This window comes from Pan troglodytes, chromosome 5 (genome assembly GCF_028858775.2).
Source record: "Pan troglodytes isolate AG18354 chromosome 5, NHGRI_mPanTro3-v2.0_pri, whole genome shotgun sequence".
NCBI classification, from domain to species: Eukaryota; Metazoa; Chordata; class Mammalia; order Primates; family Hominidae; genus Pan; species Pan troglodytes.
The window spans coordinates 22220794-22241823 of NC_072403.2; the positions used below are offsets into that span (position 1 = coordinate 22220794).

General features: G+C 47.3%; 1 protein-coding gene across 1 annotated transcript in view; it reads left to right on the top strand.

Annotated features, from left to right (window-relative positions):
* Positions 1-21030, top strand: part of GMPR (guanosine monophosphate reductase) — a 56356-nt gene that overhangs the window by 22874 nt on the left and 12452 nt on the right. The window contains exons 5-6 of the mRNA XM_518253.9: positions 12316-12397; positions 16683-16789. Of these exons, the coding sequence (XP_518253.2) occupies positions 12316-12397; positions 16683-16789 (189 nt within the window). The remainder of the gene's footprint in view (positions 1-12315; positions 12398-16682; positions 16790-21030) is intronic.

Sequence of the window (21030 nt, forward strand, 5' to 3'; positions counted from 1 at the left end):
CTGAGATAGGTAACAGATAAGGAAGAAATTTGGGCTTGACTGAAGTAATGGGGGCTGTCTGTGAAGCTTTGCAACAGTACAGCCCAGGTAATTTGCTGAGCCTGACGGGTGTCAGGGTCAGTCCAAGTGAAAGCGAAGAGAGGCTAGGATGACAGGTGCAAAGGAATAGTAAAGAAAGCATGTTTGAGATCCAGAACAGAATAATGGACTGTGGAGGGAGGTATTGAGGATAGGAGAGTATATGGGTTTGGCACCATGGGGTGGATAGGCAAAACAATTTGGTTGATAAGGCGCAGATCCTGAACTAACTTGTAAGGCTTGTCTGGTTTTAGGACAGGTAAAATGGGGGAATTGTAAGGAGAGTTTATAGGCTTTAAAAGGCCATGCTGTAGCAGGTGAGTGATAACAGGCTTTAATCCTTTCAAAGCATGCTGTGGGATGGATATTGGCATTGAGTGGGGTAAGGGTTATTAGGTTTTAATGAGATGGTAAGGGGTGCATGATCGGTCACCAAGGAGGGAGTAGAGGTATCTTATATTTGTGGGTTAAGGTGGGGGGATACAAGAGGAGGATGCAAAGGAGGCTTTGGATTGGGAAGAAGGGCAGCAATGAGATGCAGCTGTAATCCAGGAATAGTCAGGGAAGCAGATAATTTAAAGTGTCTCAGCCTAATAAGGGAACTGGGCAGATGGGGATAACTAAAAAGGAGTGGTTAAAAGAGTATTGTCTAAGTTGGCACTAGAGTTGGGGGATTTTAAGAGGCTTAGAAGCCTGGCTGTCAATACCTATAACAGTTATGGAGGCAAGGGAAACAGGCCCTTGAAAAGAAGGCAATGTGGAGTGGGTAGCCTCCGTATTGATTAAGAAGGGGACAGACTTACCCTCCACTGTGAGAGTTACCCGAAGCTCGGCGTCTCTGATGGTCTAGGGGGCTTCCGAGGCGATCGGGCAGCATCAGTCTTCAGCCGCTAAGCCAAGAAGATCTGGGAAGGAGTCAGCCTTGGGCAAGAGTTCCAGGGGCTCTGGGAGTGGCTGCCAGGTGAGTTGGACCGTCCGATTTCCAGTGGGGTCCCACACAGATGGGACTCGGCTTAGGAGGAATCCTGGGCTGCAGGCATTCCTTGGCCTGGTGGCCAGATTTCTGGCACTTGTAGCAAGCTCCTGGGGGAGGAGGTTCTGGAGGAACGCCTGGCCGCTGCGGTTCAGGCATTTGGAAGTTCTTGTGTGCTGGAGATGTGGCTGGGGTTTGTCTCACAGTGGAGGCAAGGAATTGCAACTTTTTTCTATTATTGTACACCTTGAAGGCGAGGTTAATTAAATCCTGTTGTGGGGTTTGAGGGCTGGAATTTAATTTTTGGAGTTTTATTTAATGTCGGGAGCAGATTGGGTAATAAAATGTATTTTGAGAATAAGACGGCCTTTTGACCTTTTAGGGTCTAGGGCTGTAAAGTGCCTCAGGGTTGCTGCCAAATGAGTCATGAACTGGGCTGGATTTTTATATTTGATGAAAAAGAGCCTAAACGCTATCTGATTTGGGATAAAGAAAAAGGAGCATTAACCTTGACTATGCCTTTAGCTCCAGCCACCTTTTTAAGAGTAAATTGCTGGGCAGGTGGGGAGGGCTAGTCACGGAACGAAACTGTAAGCCGGACCAGGTGTGAGGAAGGGAGGTAATAAAAGGATTATAGGGTGGAGGAGCGGAGGCTGAGGAAGAATTGGGACCTAGCTCGGCCTGGCGAGGAACAACCTGGGGAGGAAGGGAGAGGTCAGATGGGTCTGTAGAAAGGAAGATTAGAAAGACTCAGCGACGCTTGGGGTTGGGACTGAGGGGACAGGCGGGAGGGAAAGGAGGAAGATTTGGGACGAGTTGCATTGGGAACAGAGACTAGGAAGGGACTGATGTGTAAAAGAATGCCTGGACGTCAGGCACCTCAGACCATTTGCCCATTTTACGACAAGAATTATTTAGATCTTGTAGGATGGAAAAATTGAAAGTGCCGTTTTCAGGCTATTTGGAACTACTGTCGAGTTTGTATTGGGGTCAAGCAGCACTGCAGAAGAAAATAAGATGCTTAGATTTTAGGTCAGGTGAGAATTGAAGAGGTTTTAAGTTTTTTGAGGACACAGGCTAAGGGAGAAGGAGGAGGAATGGAGGATGGAAGGTTGCCCATAGTGAAGGAAGCAAGCCTAAAGAAAAGAGAGTAGAGACACGGAGGGAAGGGGTTCAGGGGTTCTTACTTTCCAGAAAAGCGGGAAAGGGGTTGGGGCGTGGAAATAAGGGGTTGGGACACAGAGATAAGAGGTCGGGGCGCAGAAATAAGGGATGGGGTGCAGAGATAAGAGGTTGGGGCATGGAAATAAGGGATCAGGGCACAGAGATAAGAGGTCAGGGCACAGAAATAAGGGATTGGGGTGCAGAGATAAGAGGTCGGGGCGCAGAAATAAGGGATTGGGGCACAGAGATATAAGAGGTTGGGGCGCGGAAATAAGGGATTGGGGCACAGAGATACGAGGTTGGGGTACATGCCCCTCCTCTAGAAAAGTGGGACTTGCCGCTAAGTGTGAAGAAGAAGGGGTTGGGGGTTTCTTGCCCCCCAGAAAGGCGGAGAAGGGATAGAGACACGGAGAGAAGGGATTAGGGTACTTGCCCCTTCCCCAGAAAAGCAGGACTTGCCGCTAAGGGTGAAGGACCAAGGCAGGCATCCCTGCGTGGTCTGACACCTCTGAAACCCCGTAGAATAATCAGAGGTGTCGCTGCAATGATTAAACACCAAGGGAAGGCTGCCTTCCCTAGTCTGTGACCGGCGCCGGAGTTTTGAGTCCACGGATAAAACATGTCTCCTTTATCTCTACCAGAAAATGAAAGGAATTGAAATTAAAAGAAGGGAGAGATTGAAGTGTGGCGCCAAGATTGAAAGGAGAGAGGCTGAAGTATACCAAGTCCTGTGGCCATTTGCCTGGTGGCTTTCAGGGAGGAAAGAGAATAATGTGTTCTCGGGTACATTCTCAGTACTGTGTAAAAAGGCACTAGCACAGACTAGGCACTAATTTGTTAAAAAAAAGTTTGTAGAAACAGAATATTGCAGTGTTGACCAGGCTGATCTCAAACTCCTAACTTCAAGTAGTCCTCCTACCTCTGCCTCCTAAAGTGCTGAAATTACAGGCATGAATCACCATACCTGGCCAGAATTTCTTTTCTAATAAATCTTTGAGTAGAGGTAATAGCACCTACTTTTGTTGATGTAAAACTTAGTCCTAGAGAGCTCAGGGAGCCTTCTGAGGGTTACACCACTAGTGAGAGCTGGACCTGGCATTTAGGGCTAGGTGGCTTGCCTGAGCCTGCAAATTTTTGCTATTGTCCCCCACATGCCACCAGTTCAGGCTTGCTGGTGAGAGGTGAAGCCAGCTTGACTTTCTGGGTCGAGTGGGGACTTGGATAACTTTTCTGTCTAGCTAGAGGATTGTAAATGCATCAGTCAGTGCTCTGTGTCTAGCTAAAGGTTTGTAAATGCACCAGTCAGCACTCTGTGTCTAGCTAAAGGATTGTAAATGCTCCAATCAGCACTCTGTAAAAATAGCACCAAGCAGCGCTGTGTCTAGCTAAAGCAGCGCTGTGTCTAGCCAAACGCACCAATCAGCACTCTGTAAAAACACACCACTCCGCACTCTGTAAAATGGACCAATCAGCAGGATGTGGGCGGGGCCAAATAAGGGAATAAAAGCTGGCTGCTGGAGCTAGCCCAGCTAACCCACTCCGGAACCCTTCCACGCAGTGGAGGTTTTCTTCGTTCGCTTGCTGCTGCTTGTTCTTTGGGTCCACGCGACGTTTATGAGCTGTAACGCTTACTGCAAAGATGTGCAGTTTCACTGCTGAAGTCAGCGAAACCACGAACCCACCCGCCAGGAGAAAGGAACAATCCTGGATGTGCAACCTTTAAGAGCTGTAACACTCACCGTGAAGGTCTGTGGCTTCACTGCTGAAGTCAGCGAGACCACGAACCCAGTGGGAGGAATGAACAACTCCCGACGGGCTATCTTTAAGAGCTGTAACACTTGCCATCTTTAAGAGCTGTAACACTTGCCATCTTTAAGAGCTGTAACACTTGCCATCTTTAAGAGCTGTAACACTTGCCATCTTTAAGAGCTGTAACACTCGCTGCGAAGAATGAAGAAGGCCGGGCGCACCACCTTTAAGAGCTGTAACACTTTACTGTGAAGGTCTGAGGCTTCATTCCTGAAGTCAGGGTAGACCATGAACCCACGAGGAGGAACGAACAACTCTGGGTGCGCCACCTTTAAGAGCTGTAACACTCCCTGTGAAAAAGGTGGCACGTTGGATGTGCCACCTTTAAGAGCTGTAACACTTCCTGTGGAAAAGGTAGCACGTCCGACGTGCCACTTTTAAGAGCTGTAACACGGCTGGGCGTGGTGGCTCACGCCTGTAATCCCGGCACTTTGGGAGGCCGAGATGGGTGGATCACCACGTCAGGAGATCATAACCATCCTGGCTAACACGGTGAAACCTCATCTCTTATACTAAAAGTACAAAAAAAAGAAAAAATTAGCCGGGCGCAGTGGCGGGCGCCTGTAGTCCCAGCTAGTCGGGAGGCTGAGGCAGGAGAATTGCGTGAACCTAGGAGGCGGAGCTTGACGGTACTCCGGCCTAGGTGAGAGCGGGACTCCGTCTCAAACAACAAACAAAAAAAGAGCTGTAACACTCACTGTGAAGGTCTGTGGCTTCACTCCTGAAGTCAGCGAGACCACGAACCGTCCGAGAGGAACGAACAACTCCGGACGTGCCACCTTTAAGAGCTGTAACACTCACTGCAGAGGTCTGCGGCTTCACTCCTGCAGTCAGCGTAGACCATGAACCCACGAGGAGGAACGAACAACTCTGGGTGCACCACCTTTAAGAGCTGTAACACTCCCTGCGAAAAAGGTGGCACGTCGGACGTGCCACCTTTAAGAGCTGTAACACGGCCAGGCGCGGTGGCTCACGCCTGTAATCCAGGCACTTTGGGAGGCCGAGGTGGGCGGATCACCAGGTCAGGAGATCATGACCATCCTGGCTAACACGGTGAAACCCTATCTCTACTAAAAGTACAAAAAAAAGAAAAAATTAGCCGGGTGCAGTGGCGGGCGCCTGTAGTCCCAGCTACTCGGGAGGCTGAGGCAGGAGAATTGTATGAACCTGGGAGGCGGAGCTTGCAGTGAGCCGAGATCGCGCCACTGCACTCCGGCCTGGGTGAGAGGGAGACTCCGTCTCAAAAAACAAAGAGCTGTAACACTCACTGTGAAGGTCTGTGGCTTCACTCCTGAAGTCAGCGAGACCACGAAACGTCCGGGAGGAATGAACAACTCCGGACGGTGCCACCTTTAAGAGCTGTAACACTCACTGCAAAGGTCTACGGCTTCACTCCTGAAGTCAGCAAGACCATGAACCCACCAGAAGGAAGAAACTCCGGACACATCTGAAGGAACAAACTCCGGACACGCCATCTTTTAAGAATTGTAACACTCACCGCAGCCGAAGGTCTGCGGCTCCAGCGAGACCAAGAACCCAGCGGAAGGAACCAGTTCCAGACATACTGGGACTTGGAGGTCCCTGTGTTGGCTCTGGGAGATGCTTTTGTGCTGGTGGCTCTTTCTGATCTGGTCTGGAGGAAATAGGTGCCTGAGATCTAATGTGTTCAGATTAGATAGAGGCCAAGCTCTACTCCCCTGGGGCAATGCCGTGTCAGCTGCTGCGGGCAGATCTCCGGGAGCCATGGGCTGGATCTCCAGGGCGGGACCCTGACGTTTCCATGCATGACTGATGGCTCATTGGCCTGCCCACATTCTTTCTCAAGGTTCTGAGCCACACAGACGTTTCCGCTGTACGCCTCTTCATGGAGAGGCGGACACATTGAATGTTCCTTGAAAGCTTGGGGCAGGTCTGGGGCCTCACCATTCAAGTGTCCCTCCCCTGAGGTACAAGGGGTGTGTATGGCTGAGAGCACCTCTCAGGCCGTGTTCCCTGGATTTTCTGTATTCACCCACTTTCTGGAACCATGGCTGAAAGCTACGAAGGTGATGTTCTCTCTGAAGAGTCACATAATAAACTCAGTTTAACATGGCTGTTGCCTGGATAGCAACTATTTTTCCATGGGCAGGTAGTGGGACATTTTCCACGTGCTTGGGAACAGTCACTGGGGTTGATACTCCTCTTTTTTGTTGTTGTTGAGATGGACTCTCACTCTGTTGCCCAGGCTGGAGTGTGGTGGCACGATCTTGGCTCACTGCAGTCTCCGCCTCCCAGGTTCAAGTGATTCTCCTGAGTAGCACACCTGGTTAATTTTTGTATCTTTAGTAGAGACGAGGTTTTGCCATATTGGCCAGGCTGGTCTCGAACTCCTGACCTCAGGTGATAACACCTGTCTCAGCCTCCCAAAGTGTTGGGATTACAGGCGTGAGCCACCGTGCCTGGCGATATTTCTCTTTTTATGTCAGGGGTTGGCACATCACAGCCTGTGGGCCAAATCTAGCCGCCTGCTGCCTGTTTGCCAACCCTTGCCTTTTATCATCCTATGGAAAGGATTTTTCTTACAAGAGGACCCCAGAAAAACCAGTAAAAAGTGGTTACTGTTTAATGGGTACAGAATTTCAGTTTGAGATGATTAAAAAGTTCCAGAGATGGATAATGGTGATGGTTGTACAACAGTGTGAATGTACTCAATGCCACTGAACTGTACACCTAAAAACTTATTTACTAACAAATTTTATATTACATAAATTTAAAACAAATATGAATTATTTTAAATTAAAAATTTTAAATAAATTTAAACTTTTTATTTATTTTTAGGTGTACAGTTCAGTGGCACTAAGTCCCTTCACGAAAAAATAAAAATAAAAAATATTTAAAAAACAAAAATTTTATTTCTGTTTTCTATGTGTAAAATTTACACCTAGTAAATTTTATGTGTATTTGACCACAATTACAAAAAAACTAAAAAGAATGGGTAAAGGAGCAATATACAGAAAGTACTCTTAAATGGAGGGACTAACATTTATAAAGCACCACCAAGAGCTGGGCCCTGTGCTAAGAATTTGAGAGAACTTTCTTTGTAAACCTTTTAAGGACTAAAAGTGGGTACATCCACCCCCATTTTATAGCAGGATAAATGGAGACTCTGGTTGAAGTGATTTGCTCAAAAGTACCCAGTAATGAGGGAGGTCTAGCATTCGACCCCAGATTTTTCCGAACTTATTTTGCCATAGATGTTGAGGCCTAAAGGAAAGCTGGAAAAATTGGGGCAAAGCAGTTTTTGTTTTTATTTTTGCCCAGGGACCTTTTCTCATCAGTTCTGTTCAGGCTGCAATAACAAGATACCGTAAACTGAATAGCTTATATTATAAAAATCAGAAGTTGGCCTGGTGTGGTGGCTCATACCTGTAATCCTACCACTTTGGGAGGCCAAGACAGGCAGATTGCTTGAGCCCAGGAGTTTGAGACCAGCGGGGCCAACATGGAGAAACCCCATCTCTACTAAAAATACAAAAAATTAGCTGGGCGTGGTGTCACATGCCTGTAGTCCCAGCTACTCGGGAGGCTGAGGTGGGAGGATCACCTGAGCCTGGGAAGTTGAGGTTACAATGAGCTGTGATTGCGCCATTGCACTCCAGCCTGGGTGACAAAGTGAGACCCTGTCTCAAAAATAAATAAATAAATAATACAAATCAGAAGTTTATTTTCACAGTTCTGAAGGCTGGGAAGTCCAGTATCAAGGCAGATTCGGTATCTGGTGAGGGCCGGCTTCCTGGCTCATAGATAGATGGCCATCTTTTCATTGTCACCTCATGTGGATCTCTCTCAGTCCTCTCTTAGACGGCCACTAATCCCATTGTTGGGGGCTCTGCCCCCATGACCTACCTAATTCACTTCCCCAAATCCCCACCTGCTAATATCACCACCTTGGGAATAAAGATTTCAACACTTTAATTTTGGAGGGACGTAAACATTCAGACCATACCAACTTTTTAAAAAATGGTACAAAAGTACTTGAAGTCTTGGCTTGGCCACTTTTTATGTCTTTTCCATGACCTTCAACCTCTCATTGACACAGAATTGTTGCCTTCCAGAGCATGGGGGAGCCCAAAACATGCTTGGCTTCCCTAGGAAGAGGGGTTGCCTATCAGAAACCTCCATCTGCCTGCCTCAGTGCTCTGGACAAGGGTTCATTGCTTCCATGTTGTCATGGCTGCCCAAGAAATGAACCTGCATGAACTGCCTGGGTGACTGAGCCTGCTGTGCTGCTACGCACAGTCCCATTCTGACAGTCCTGTATCCGCTCCACACCCAAGGTGCTTCATGACAAGATAAAGTAGACTCCTCACTTAATCACCCTGACCAGCTGCTTCCTGGCCCCTGTTATCACACCCCATTCCCAGAGGCTGCTCGAGGGCACACCGGGGACTTCACTAAAGCCTGACCACACTCCTGTCATATTCTCATTTCTGATTTGGTCTTTTCCTCTTTTCCCTTATTTTGCCCTTCTTGATTTCAAACTTGAATTGACAGCTTTTTGTTCCTGCCAATGGAAACTCCCCCGTCCTCCTGGAAGCATTCTTGCTGTGCTGTCCCTCATGGTTGAGGCATTTCATAATCACTTTGGGTTTTTCCAGACAGTGGCAGTGACCACATTTGGACCATGGACAGATTCAGCAGCCACACAGGTAGCTGATGGGATGGAGAGACATTTGCACAAGCTTCTGGGTTACTAAAGCGGCGTCAGCCTTCTTGATGTTTTTAAGCTGACTTTGGCCAGTTGAGGTGGCTCATACCTGTAATCCCAGCACTTTGGGAGGCAGAGGTGGGGGGATTACTTGAGGCCAGGAGTTAGAGACCAGCCTGGGCAACATAGCAAGGCCCTATCTCTGCTTTAAAAATAATTAAATAAGTAACTAGAACTTACTTTGACTCTACCGGGTTGTACCTGGTACGTCTATGGTGAGCTGACTTGAATTAATCTATTTTATCTAAAGTAGCCCCTTAAAAATAAAATGGTTCGTAGGTGGCGCCAGATTGGGGAAAAGAAATCCACATTGAAAATGAAATTGTGGCCGGGCGCAGTGGCTCATGCCTGTAATCCCAGCACTTTGGGAGGCTGAGGCAGGCAGATTGCTTGAGCTCAGGAGCTTGAGACCAGCCTAGGCAACAAGGCGAAACTCTGTCTGTACAGAAAATACAAAAATTAGCTACGCGTGGTGGCACATACCTGTAATCCCAGCTGCTTGGGAGGCTGAGGCAGGAGAATCGCTTGAGCCTGGGAAGTTCAGGCTGCGGCGAGCCACGTTTGTGCCATTGCACTCCCGTCTGGGAGACAAGAGTGAGACCCTGTCTCAAAAAGAAAAAGAAAAGAAAACAAAATGTGTGGTGGGCTTAGAGTAGCTTCTCTAAAGTTTTTGTGGTTTTGTTTGGTTGTTTAGCAAGTCAGCCACTGGGGAAGAACTGGAGCTCGCGCCCTGCTTCTTAGGCTCCTGTTAGGTTCTCTGTCAGGGACAGAGCTCATGCTGTTCCTCGCACTATAAAAAACAAAACTACACACTCCTGCCCCCATTATAATTATAAAAGTAACACACTTTCTAGTATAAAATCTAGAAAAGATTAAAGAAGAAACAAAAAAAGTTTGATCATCTCTTCACCTAGACATCATCTGTTAGCCTTTTGGTGTATTTTTTCATACACACATACACTTTTTTTAATAACAAAATTGAGATCTTTCTATTTCTCCCAACATTATACTAAAAGCATTTAAGCATTTTTCCCATGCTGTTAAACCACTCTTAGCCTGGGTGTGGTGCCTCACACCTGTAATTGCAGCACTTTGGGAGGCCAAGGTGGGCAGATCACCTGAGGTCAGGAGTTCGAGACCAGCCTGGCCAACTTGGTGAAACCCCGTCTCTACTAAAAATACAAAAATTAGCCAGGCAGTGGGGGCGTGTGCCTGTAATACCAGCTACTAGGGAGGCTGAGGCAGGAGAATCACTTGAACCCTGGAGGCAGAGGTTGCAGTGAGATCATGCCACTGCACTCCAGTCTGGGTGACAGAGCAAGACTCCATCTCAAAAGCAAAACAAAACAAAAAACAAAAAAAAACACTCTTAAAAACATCACACGGATAGGTCATAAATTGTTGGATCATTCCATTTTGGGGAATATATTTACAGTTCTGCACCGTTACAGATAATACATCTTTGTAGTTAAATGTTTGTCCACACTTATGATTATTTCCTTGGCAGAGAATCTTAGAAGAATTATTGAATACAAGGAAGTGCATATTTCTTTTATATGGACAAATTGCTTTCTGGGAAAACTCATACTACAATAAATTTTCCCAAAAGAAATAGAGATTCCATCTGATGTTTTCTTTTCAGTATTTACTGTTTACAACTATTGATAATTTGTTAAGTGAAAAGTAGTACCTCATTGGTACCTTAGTTTACATTTGGTTTTTCAGGAGGTTCAACACTTTCCGTTTTTCTCAGCCACTTTTCTTTCTTTCAATAGCGTGTTCCTGTCCTTTGGCACTTACTCTGTGAGGTATTAGCGTTTTTCTTATAGGCTTGTAAGAGCTCTTATTATGTTAAGGATAATAACACTTTGTCAAAATTGTAGATATTTTTCTCTACCTGGGTATTTGTTGATTGTATGAATATCTGTGTTTATGTGTATGTCAGTTTTTTTTCTTTTTTCTTTTTTTTACATAGAGACGGGATTTTGCCATGTTGCCCAAGCTTGTCTCTAACTCCTGGGCTCAAGCAATCCACTTACCTCAGCCTCCCAAGTGCTGTGGTTATAGGCGTGAGCCACTGCACTTGGCCAAGTTTTTAGTTTTTATGTAGACAGCTCTGTCATTATGTTTTTTCACTTTTATGCTTATTGAGAGTATTCAAGGTTTTCCTTCTGAATTTGGGGAGTATAACTTTAATTTTAATTCTTTAATCTACCTCTAGTCCTCTTTCTGGGCCATCTGTGATTTTTCCATTGTCAGCTACTGTTTGGATTAAAGCTTTGAGCCCTCCTCATCACCTTTTCCCCACATCCTTTTATATGAAGTTAAAAGTCACTTTGTCTACGTTAAAAAAGAAAAATTCCCTCTGGGAAGCAATTCAAAGAGAAGACACTTGGACTTCAGTGCAAAAAACATGAGTGGAATGAGTAAGGATTCATTTTGCAAAATATGACTTTGCACAGTTGTGAAAACTCAGCCAGGGCATCTTGCCAAGTATCCTATATACTGGCTGAAGAATCCACAGGGCAGTGAGTTGTAATAAAAAGGGCTATTTTGCACTCCTACACTCCTGCAGTGAAAGAGCTTGTACTGTTTCCAAACCAGACACATCCTTCTGGTTGATAGATTCTGCCACTTCCTGGAGGCTTGTGTGTTCTTAGGCCAAAGCTTCATGTTCTGTAAACTGAGCACGTGCTGATGCTATGTGGTCCATGAGGGCTCATCTGCCCTTTCCTGTCTAGATGGGAATCCCAGCCCTAGAGGGTGGGGCACACTGCTATTTTCTTAACTGTGTTTTCTAATTCTGACTCTCTGGGGTTCCATAAAGATTCTTCAGGGGTTTTGCAAACTGTGAAACATTTTTTTGCCCAACACTAAAAATATTAATTACCAAGAGAGTGTTTCATTGCTGACTTTTTGTATTTGGGGGTCCCTCTAAGATTTTTTTTTTTTTTTTTTTTTTTGAGACAGAGTCTTACTCTGTCGTCCAGGCTGGAGTACAGTGGTGCCATCTTGGCTCACTGCAACCTCTGCCTCCCGGGTTCAAGCGATTGTCCTGCCTCAGCCTCCTGAGTAACTAGGACTACAGGCATGCGCCACCAGGCCCAGCTAATTTTTGTATTTTTAGTAGAGACGGGGTTTCACCATGTTGGCCAGGATGGTCTCAATCTCTTGACCTCATGATCTGCCTGCTTCGGCCTCCCAAAGTACTGAGATTACAGGCGTGAGCCACCAAGCCCAGCCCCCTCTAAGATTTTTGTTGTTGTTGTTGATTGCTGAGATGTCTGAAAAGCCCTGACCTGGACTCTCTAAGATCTCTTCTAGTTCTTAAATCATATAATGCTGTATCTTCTCATGCCAACAGCTCACCCAAGGGGCCTTTCCCAAAAGTGGTCTCCAGGTATGAAATTCTGTGTTCCTTTTTTGTCCCCCAGCTGCCTGGTGGCTTTAGGACATGCACATCCTCGTGTTCAGGTGTGGGGTTCCTCACCTTTATACCAGCAATAGTAGTTCATGATCATCAGCTGTATTCTTTCTGTCTCAGGCAGGGAACGTGGTGACAGGAGAAATGGTAGAAGAGCTTATTCTTTCCGGAGCAGATATCATCAAAGTGGGAGTTGGACCAGGTAAGACTTGTTAGGAGCACAGCAGAGGACGTGTGTGGGGAAGAATGGGATCTGGGGCTTGCGGGGACTGCAGATCACTGGAAGGGGATGCATGAATGACTCATTCACAGATATTTAAAGCACGCTTTTTCTGGAAGCATAATTGAGCTTCTCGGGGAAGCCCCTGATGAAAAGTATTGTTGAGCTGCTTTTTGATGCCCCCAGGGATTTTCTAAATTATGGTTAGAATATATGGATGTGGTCAGAATATGAGGGCTTGGTTTCAGAACCAATGTGGAAGAATGTAGATTTCACTAATGACCCCATACACCTTGAAGAGGAAGGCGATAGGTGAAGAATCCATAGAGACAGTTAATAAACATGAATGACTCCAGTTTATGTGAATGTTTGAGGAACCCCAAACATTGCAAATAAGCTTGCAGTGATGAGGCCACATTCAAACTTGACCCATGGCCTAGGTAATGATCACCTTTGGTTCCTCACCTGATACGTATTAGATGTAGATTTTGCCCATGTTCTTCTCCCAGGCATGCTTTCTTAGGACCACCCATTGGCATCTTAAGCAGAAGAACGAGGTAGAGCCTTCTGTCCTTGTCATGGGTGGCGCCATTTTCTCATGGGGCAGAGTTACTGTTCGCTTTCCTTCTTTGCCCTGCTTGAAGATGAGCCGCCATGTTTTAAATTCATCCGTGCACATCAGTATTAACCAGACACTAAAATTGAGGAGCAAGAAAGAAGATACACATTTTCACTTGGGACTAAAAAACAGCAAAGATTTTTCAAAAGAATCTCATACCCAAATGACACTACCAAAAAAGGAAGCAAACCAAAACCAATATGAGAGGAATCTGTGGGAAAACGCACAGCTGGGAGGCGCAGGAGACGCTGTTGAGCTGTGACTTGGCTCCGTGATCAGCCTGAGGGAATTGGATGTGTATGAAGAGAATATTAGGAAGAAGAACCCTGTAGATTCGTAAAAATACCCAAGCTTTTAACATACAGGGAGATTTTCAAGGTTAAGTTTTTCATATTGCCACGCATTTAAGCCAGTTAATAATGTATTCTGAGCAAATGGGAAGAGGTCTTTACTGAGTATCTACCATTATTGAAAAGGCAAAGAAAGGATAAGGCCTCGTTCTTCCTTTCCAGGCTGCCTCCTCTTAGGGCAGGCTGTAATAGACAGACTGATAATAGAACAAAATAGGCTAATAGATTAGGAAGACTCTTTTTAGTCCCAAAGGCAGGGACACTCACTAGTCACCTGTTTAATCAGAAATATGGGCCTGATGCGGTGGCTCACGCCTGGTCTCCCAGCACTTTGGGAGGCCAAGGTGGGTGGATCGCTTGAGCCCAGGAGTTTGAGACCAGCCTGGGCAACATGGTGAAACTCTGTCTCTACTAAAAATAGGAGATAAAAATTAAAAAGTAGTCAGGCACAGTGGCATGCACCTGTAATCTCAGCTACTTGGGAGGCTAGGGTGGGAGGATCAGCTGATCCTGGGAGGTGAAGGTTGCAGTAAGCTGAGATCGCACTACTGCACTCCAGTCTTGGTGATAGAGCAAGACCCTGTCTCAAGAAAAAAAAAAGGAAATATGTATTGAATGTTCACTGGCTACCATTGTGTTGGGCGGGTGCTGTACAGGATGTGAAGGTGTGTGAGAAGCTTCTTGGCTCTCAAAGTTTTATTTTTTTGAGACAGTCTTGCTCTGTTGCCCAGGCTGGAGTGCAGTGGTGTGATCTCAGCTCACTGCAACCTTTGCCTCCGAGGTTCAAGTGATTCTTCTGCCTCAGCCTCCTGAGTAACTGGGATTACAGGCATGCACCACCATGCCCGGCTAATTTTTTGTACTTTTAGTGGAGACGGGGTTTCACCATGTTGGCCAGGCTGGTCTCGAACTCCTGGCCTCAGGTGATCCACCCGCCTTGGCCTCCCAACCTGCTGGGATTCCAGGTGTGAGCCACCACACCCGGCCCTCTCAAAGCTTTTCTAGATGTGGTCTCGAACATTTACTACACTTGTTTTCTTCTTGCACATCTCTGTGTCTGCATTCTATTTCCCCAGAAGCTGTATTGTCCTTCTGCTCTCACTGTCTCTCCCCACCCCTCTGGCTGTCTGTGTAGGACAGATGTGACTAAAGAGAATAAGGGGCTTTCTCTGAGCCCAATGCATGGGAGCTACTTCTTTAAATTGTTTGGAGACCATATTTAAGTCTCACACATTCTTTATGGTAAAAACATTGCATATTACATATCTAAATGATAGCATTATTGGATGTCTATTGATTGATAGATTTCATTCATTATTGAGCAACTCCTGGGAACTGGGAAAAAGCATCAGAAACGGATTCCCTGCCCCTCTAGTCAAGAGAAAGTATGCACCAACTTCTTCTTTCACCTGGGTGTTAATCAAAACCACCTGTGTGTTATTTGAAGCTTCTTCCTTGGCTGTTTCCAAGAAAGGCAATTGGTCTACCCTTTATAGAGCCCTCACTACTATCAGAACCCCAGGCCTACTGCAGCTGAGGCCCCCACCCCCGGATCTAGCAATTCAATGGGAGAGGAAGAGAAAAGCTGAGGCTGAACCGGGGGTTAAACCTTTTATTCTGCCGTGCACAACGTCCGGTTGCAGGGCGGGGGGAAGGCGCCTTCGTGGGAATGAGACTTGGCTCCAGGACTGTGAGTGACACATAGCAGGACACAGGGAGCTACAGGACTTCTGTGGACTCTGCCCCACAGCTGATGCAGGAGAGGGGCTTGCCCTGTCTCTCCTGGTTTCTCTGCTAAATCCAGGCCTGGGGAACACAGACATACTTCTCTGTCTGATCTTGTCCCTAAAGACCCCTGGCAGAAATTAGCATCCTACAAGGTGGTGCCGGCCAGGAGCCGGAGATTAGGCTGCGCCTCAAAGCATCCCACCCCCAGGTCTGGTGGGAGGGCGGAGTTCACTTCCACCTTTACTCTGTCCCCAGAGCGCCCTCTCGTGCACACCACAAGACCTCCGGGAGGGGCTGAGTGAGTGGCAGTGGAGACAGGGATGTGGGTGACTCATTCATTCTTGAGTCCACACATTCTTTCAGTGACTATTTATAGTGCCTTATTGTATATGAGGCTCTGTTCTCAGTACCTGATAACAACAGCGAATGTCCACGGAGCCGACCACCCAGTACAGAAGACAGACCCTTAACATTCTCACACAGATCCTGATTGAAATGCCTCTTTTTGAAACTGTGATGAACAACTCCCCTGGGGCAGTGACATTTAAGAAGAAGCTGGAAAGATGAGAAGGGTTTGGCTAGGCGGGCTGGTACAGAGGGGAGTGTCCAAGAGAGAGAACATTGTGTACAGAGTCCCTAAGGTGGGAAGAAACTTGCCCCATTGGAGAAGCAGTGGGGAGGGAGGGGAGCAGGTGGAGCTTGATTCTGCTGATCTGGGTAAAGTGGGGTGCTGTGGCGGCACCGGGAAGCTTGAATAAGGGGAAGTATGATAAAGAGGTCAGAGTGCGACTTGGCCTGGACCTAACTGGGAGAACAACCAGGACTGGGGCTGACCGTGGGACAGGCAGGCAGGAGGGTGCTGGTGTGAGCCCTGCCCTGGAAGTGAACCTCGGGCTAGGCTGCAAGGGACTTGAGGTGGGGCAGCCAGGAGGAAGATGGACAAATGGCTGGGCCCTGTGGAGCACAGAGCTGAGTGAGAGCAGGTGAGGGTGTGGAGGGTGTGGTGCTGCAGGCCAGGCCCTGGGCCAAGCAGTATCCCTCCCTGTGCCATTTGTTCTCTGCCACAACCCCAGGAGGTTGTGTTTCTCTTTGGATTTTACAGGCCGGGCAGTGAGGCTTAAGAGAGGTGAGTCATTTGACAAAGGTTGAAGGTAAAGAAGCTACGAGCCAGTGGGAGGATTCTGAGAGGTCCTTTAAAGCAGAGTGTAGATTTGTAGAAAGGTGGAAAGGAGTGGGTGTTTAAGTGTGGAAAGGTCAGTGCCTGGCTATTGCATGGGAGCGGATGCCACAGGGAGGAGTGGCAGTGACAGGTGCATGGTAGAGGGGAAGGCGATGTCTGGGACATCAGCCAGTGACAGTGATGAGGACCGGAGGGGGTGCATGACCAGGCGGTGTGGTTTACAGCGACCTCCATCGTGCAGATGGGGCAGCCCGTTCCCCACATCTCCTCTGCCACAGAGGTTCACCCTGGTCCCTAGAGCAGGGCTGCAAAGGTAAGGGGGACGCATTTCATGTCACAGTCTTCTCATGTATAACCATCTATTTGGGGACAACTTCTTTCTCTGTGCAGGTTCTGTGTGCACCACCCGCACCAAGACAGGAGTGGGGTACCCCCAGCTGAGTGCCGTCATTGAGTGCGCCGACTCTGCCCATGGCCTGAAGGGCCACATCATCTCTGTGAGTCTCCACCCAGGGCTGAGGCTGGGGTGTCTTGGGAGGCCCCTGCTCCCTCGCTGCTCTTCTTCCACTGGCTGCGCATCCTGTGGGCATGGGAGGGAGCTGGGCACTGCGGTCACAGCGCTGACATTCAGCAGAAACAGAGGCCCTGCTGCCCACGGATTCCACAGTGAGGGTGGCAGGCCCAGTAGGCAGAAGCCATACAAGCAGGTGGGTGGTCCATCCGATGAGGGATGTGCAGGCAGCTTTCAGAGCACAGGGTAGGCCAGGCCACAGCTTGCTAGAACAGTTGTAATAAAGCCCCACAGACTAGGGGCTTAAATTTCAGTGTCTCACCATTCTGGAGACGAGAAGCCCAATATCAGGGTGTTGGGGGGGCCATGCTCCCTCTCAGGGCCCCAGGGAAGGATCTGTTGCAGGCCTCTCTGTGACCTTCTGCTGGTTCCTTAGCTTGTGGCGTCCTCTGTGTGTGTGTCTCTGTGTGCAAACATCCCCTTTTCCTGAGGATACTAGTCCTTTCAGATCAGGGGCCACCCTCCTCCTGGATGTCCTCATCTTAACTGATGACATGTCCACTGTTCCTGTTTCCAAATAAGGTCACATTCTGAGATGCTAGGGGTTAGGATGGCAACATGCGAGTTTTTGGGGGGACCCAGTTCAACCCATAACAGGCCACGTATCCCATATTCAGGGTCAGGGAAGGTTTCCTGGAGTGTAATAGAGAGAGCTGATGGTTGAAAAGGAAGTCTTCAGATGAGAAGAAAGAAGGGAACAGAAAAGCACTGGGGAACCAAATCTCAGTCACTGCATCTGGGCCGAGTGACCTGAGAGGGGCAGGCGTGAGGGGCAGCAGGAGATAAGCTTGAGGGCAAGTATGGACAAGAGCTGTGGGATCCACCTTTAGGGATGGGACTTCTCCAAGAGCACTAGGGAGCTATTGCAGAGGTCTGAGTAGGAGAGTGCCCAACTCACTGCCTTGGGTCAGATTGAAAGGGGCAAAATAAAAAAGAGAGCCCAGCTGGGATGCGTTAGCAATTCAGGGGGGAGGTGACTGTGCTCTGCAGCAGGCTTGAGAGCCATCTCCAGAATTGACTGACATTTGGGAGGCAGAATTAAACAAGTGTCGGCAATGGAGTAGGTGCCTGGGGGGCACTGGAGAAGGAGAAGGAGGAGCAAGGCTGTGGCTGGCTCATGTGCTGGCTCACCTGGAAGATGGCTGCAAAGGAAGAGTTTCGGGGCTGGTGTGGTGTTCACTATGGCGCGTGTCTGTTGATTCTGAGGTGCTTGAGGGGCATCAGAAGGGAAATTGCACATGAGGCATTGTGTTCCTGGTTGGAGACCTGGCAGCTTTTAGCCCATAGATGATGAAAGTCTTGGGAATGGTGCTCAGGTAACAACTGAAGCTAGGATCAAGGTCTTTCACTCGCTGTCCAGTGCAGATTGCCTGGGCCCCTTCTAATGCCTCATCCAAGTTTTTCACCCACCCATCCATTCATCCAGCAAGTCTCTATTAAGCATCTACTGTGATAGTATCTGAAATAAATGGTCAAAGGTTTATTGGTTAATGACAAGAGTTCTAAGACTCTCCACTCAATACCCTTTGCCCCAGTGAACAAATTAATATCCATTTATTGAGCAACTAGTGTGTAAAAGGCTGACACAGAACTGTCGGTCTACATTTGCTAAGAGGTTATTCAACTCACGGGAGCAGCCAGGCAGTAGTACCATTCCGCAGTATGTCAGTGGTTCTCAAATCCTGAGTGCAGCCTTGTCTGAGTCTGGCTGCGTGAGGATCACCAGAGAGGCTTTTACAAATCAACATTCCGGGACCCCATCCTAGTGAACTGGCTCTTTCAGAGGTTGGTCCCCAAAATCCCCATATGTAATTAATCCTGTCTCCATTACCTAATAATGTTAACTATTGAGCATCTCCATCAAGTCAAAACTTGGACCCTATATCGTAAGTGTTGAATGACCACTATTTCCAAAGTAGTGGAGTTCTGATTAATAAAGTTTTACTCTGAACATATTCTGAGATCCTTATGTCTTTCTAGAAACTTCAAACTTGCTTAGTTTACAGGGCTCTTTGGCCAAAGATTGGTGGTAGGCAGGGTGGTGTGGAGGCTCTGTGTGCCCCAGAGGTGAATCTGATTGGAAATCAACTTAGCATCTCTTTACACAGCACCACCTAATTTATAGTGTATCTCAGCAGATCTCTTAAGTGTGGTGCCCAGACCAGCAGCAGCAGTATCAACTGAGAACTTGTTACAAATTCTTGGGCCCCACCATCGACGTGACCTACAGAATCAGAACTCTGCAGGTGAGGCCCAGGAACCTGTTTTAACACGAGCCCTCCAGGCAGTTCTGATGTCCTCTCAAGTGTGAGACCCACTGGCTTATAGAGTAGAGGCTCAGCATACGCTGGCGGGGTGAGTGTTCCTGAACCAGGTCTCATCTGCTGGTGCCCAAGGCAGCAACTTCTCTGAATTTAACAGTTAGGGACAATGACATCCCAAGCCTGGGGCACTGGTGCAATAGGAAGGTAGCACTTCTGATCTTGCTTGTGTTCTCTGAGGTTCTTTTTTTTTTCCTTTTTAGTTTTTACTTTTTTATTTTATTTATTTTTTATTTTTTTGAGATGGAGTCTTGCTGTATCGCCCAGGCTGGAGTGCAGTGGCATGATCTCGGCTCACTGCTAGAATGCCTCCCGGGTTCAAGCGATTCTCCTGCCTCAGCCTCCCGGGTAGCTGGGATTACAGGCACGCGCCACCATGCTCAGCCAATTTTTTTTTGTATTTTTAGTAGAGGCAGGATTTCACCATGCTGGCCAGGCTGGTCTCGAACTCCCGACCTCATGATCCACCCGCCTCAGCCTCCCAAAGTGCTGGGATTACAGGCGTAAGCCACCGTGCCCGGCCTCCGAGTTTCCTTTTACATCAATGCTGAGAGGTCTCCTAGATGGGGTTAGGAGTTCCATTTGGCTGGAAAAGCAAATGAATGGACTTAGTAGAATTTGGACCTTTGCCCTCAGCTCAGTCCTTGTAAGCAGCTGAGTGTCTTGAGGTTCAGAGCAGCCATTGCCCCCACACTCCTTTGTCTAACAGGGCACGGGCACGTTTCTGTCACTTGCCAGTAGCCCTGAACCTGCTGGAAACCCACCAGGTGTTTTGGATCCTGCCACTTGGTCCAATTTCCTTCCAGCTGTCCCATTTTACCCTTTATTTGCTGAATTAGCACATCGGTGCCATTAAAGTTCAAAGGAAGCCACAACATGGTATCTGTTCAGCATGTACTGATACCCAAGAGGCTGGGCTTCAGTCGTGTTTCTGTTGTGGCCCACATGGGCTTCAGAGAGGCAGAGAGAGGAAAAATTCAGGATACTTCCTGCATAGGTGAAGATTAAGGTGGGACCAGTTAATTTTTTGTTGTCATACCATTATTTAGAAATACCTAAACAAATTCATACAAATAATCTTTTTTTTTGAGTCTGGAAAATTTTCCCAACAAAATGTGTTTAACCTAGGAAAAGTTAGAAATGCAAATAAACATAAAAAGGAAAATAAGTATTAGCAGTAATGCTATCATCTTAAGATAACCACTGGTTCTAAACTTGTTTTTCCATTTTTATAGCTGTGTGACCTTAGGAGAGTTGCTTAACCTTTCTGAGCCTCTTCCCACCGCTCCCGCTGTCTACACAATATCTCCTTCAGGTTCATGAGTTTGAATGGAAAAATGACTTTTAAGTTCAAAATAGTTGCTGGTTCTTAGTAGGTGACTGATTTGAACTCCTTTCTCTGCCTACTCCATGTTTGCCATCACCATCCTTCCTTTGTTTTAGGAATAAGCAAGTATTTTTCTTTTTTCTTTTTTGTTTTTTCATTGTCAGTATTCAACATAATGTGAGCAAGTATTTTTTTTTTCTTTTTCTTTTCTTTTTTTTTTTTGAGACAGAGTCTTGCTTTGTCACCCATGCTGGAGTGCAGTGGCATGATCTCGGCTCACTGCAACCTCTGTCTCCCAGGTTTAAGTGATAGTCCTGCCTCAGCCTCCCGAGTAGCTGGGATTACAGGCACACACCCAGCTAATTTCTGTAGTTTTAGTAGAGACGGGGTTTCACCATGTTCGCCAGGCTGGTCTTGAACTCCCGACCCTAGGCGATCTGCCCGCCTCAGCCTCCCAAAGTGCTGGGATTACAGGTGTGAGCCACCGTGCCTGTAGCCTGAGCAAGTATTTTTAAGCAA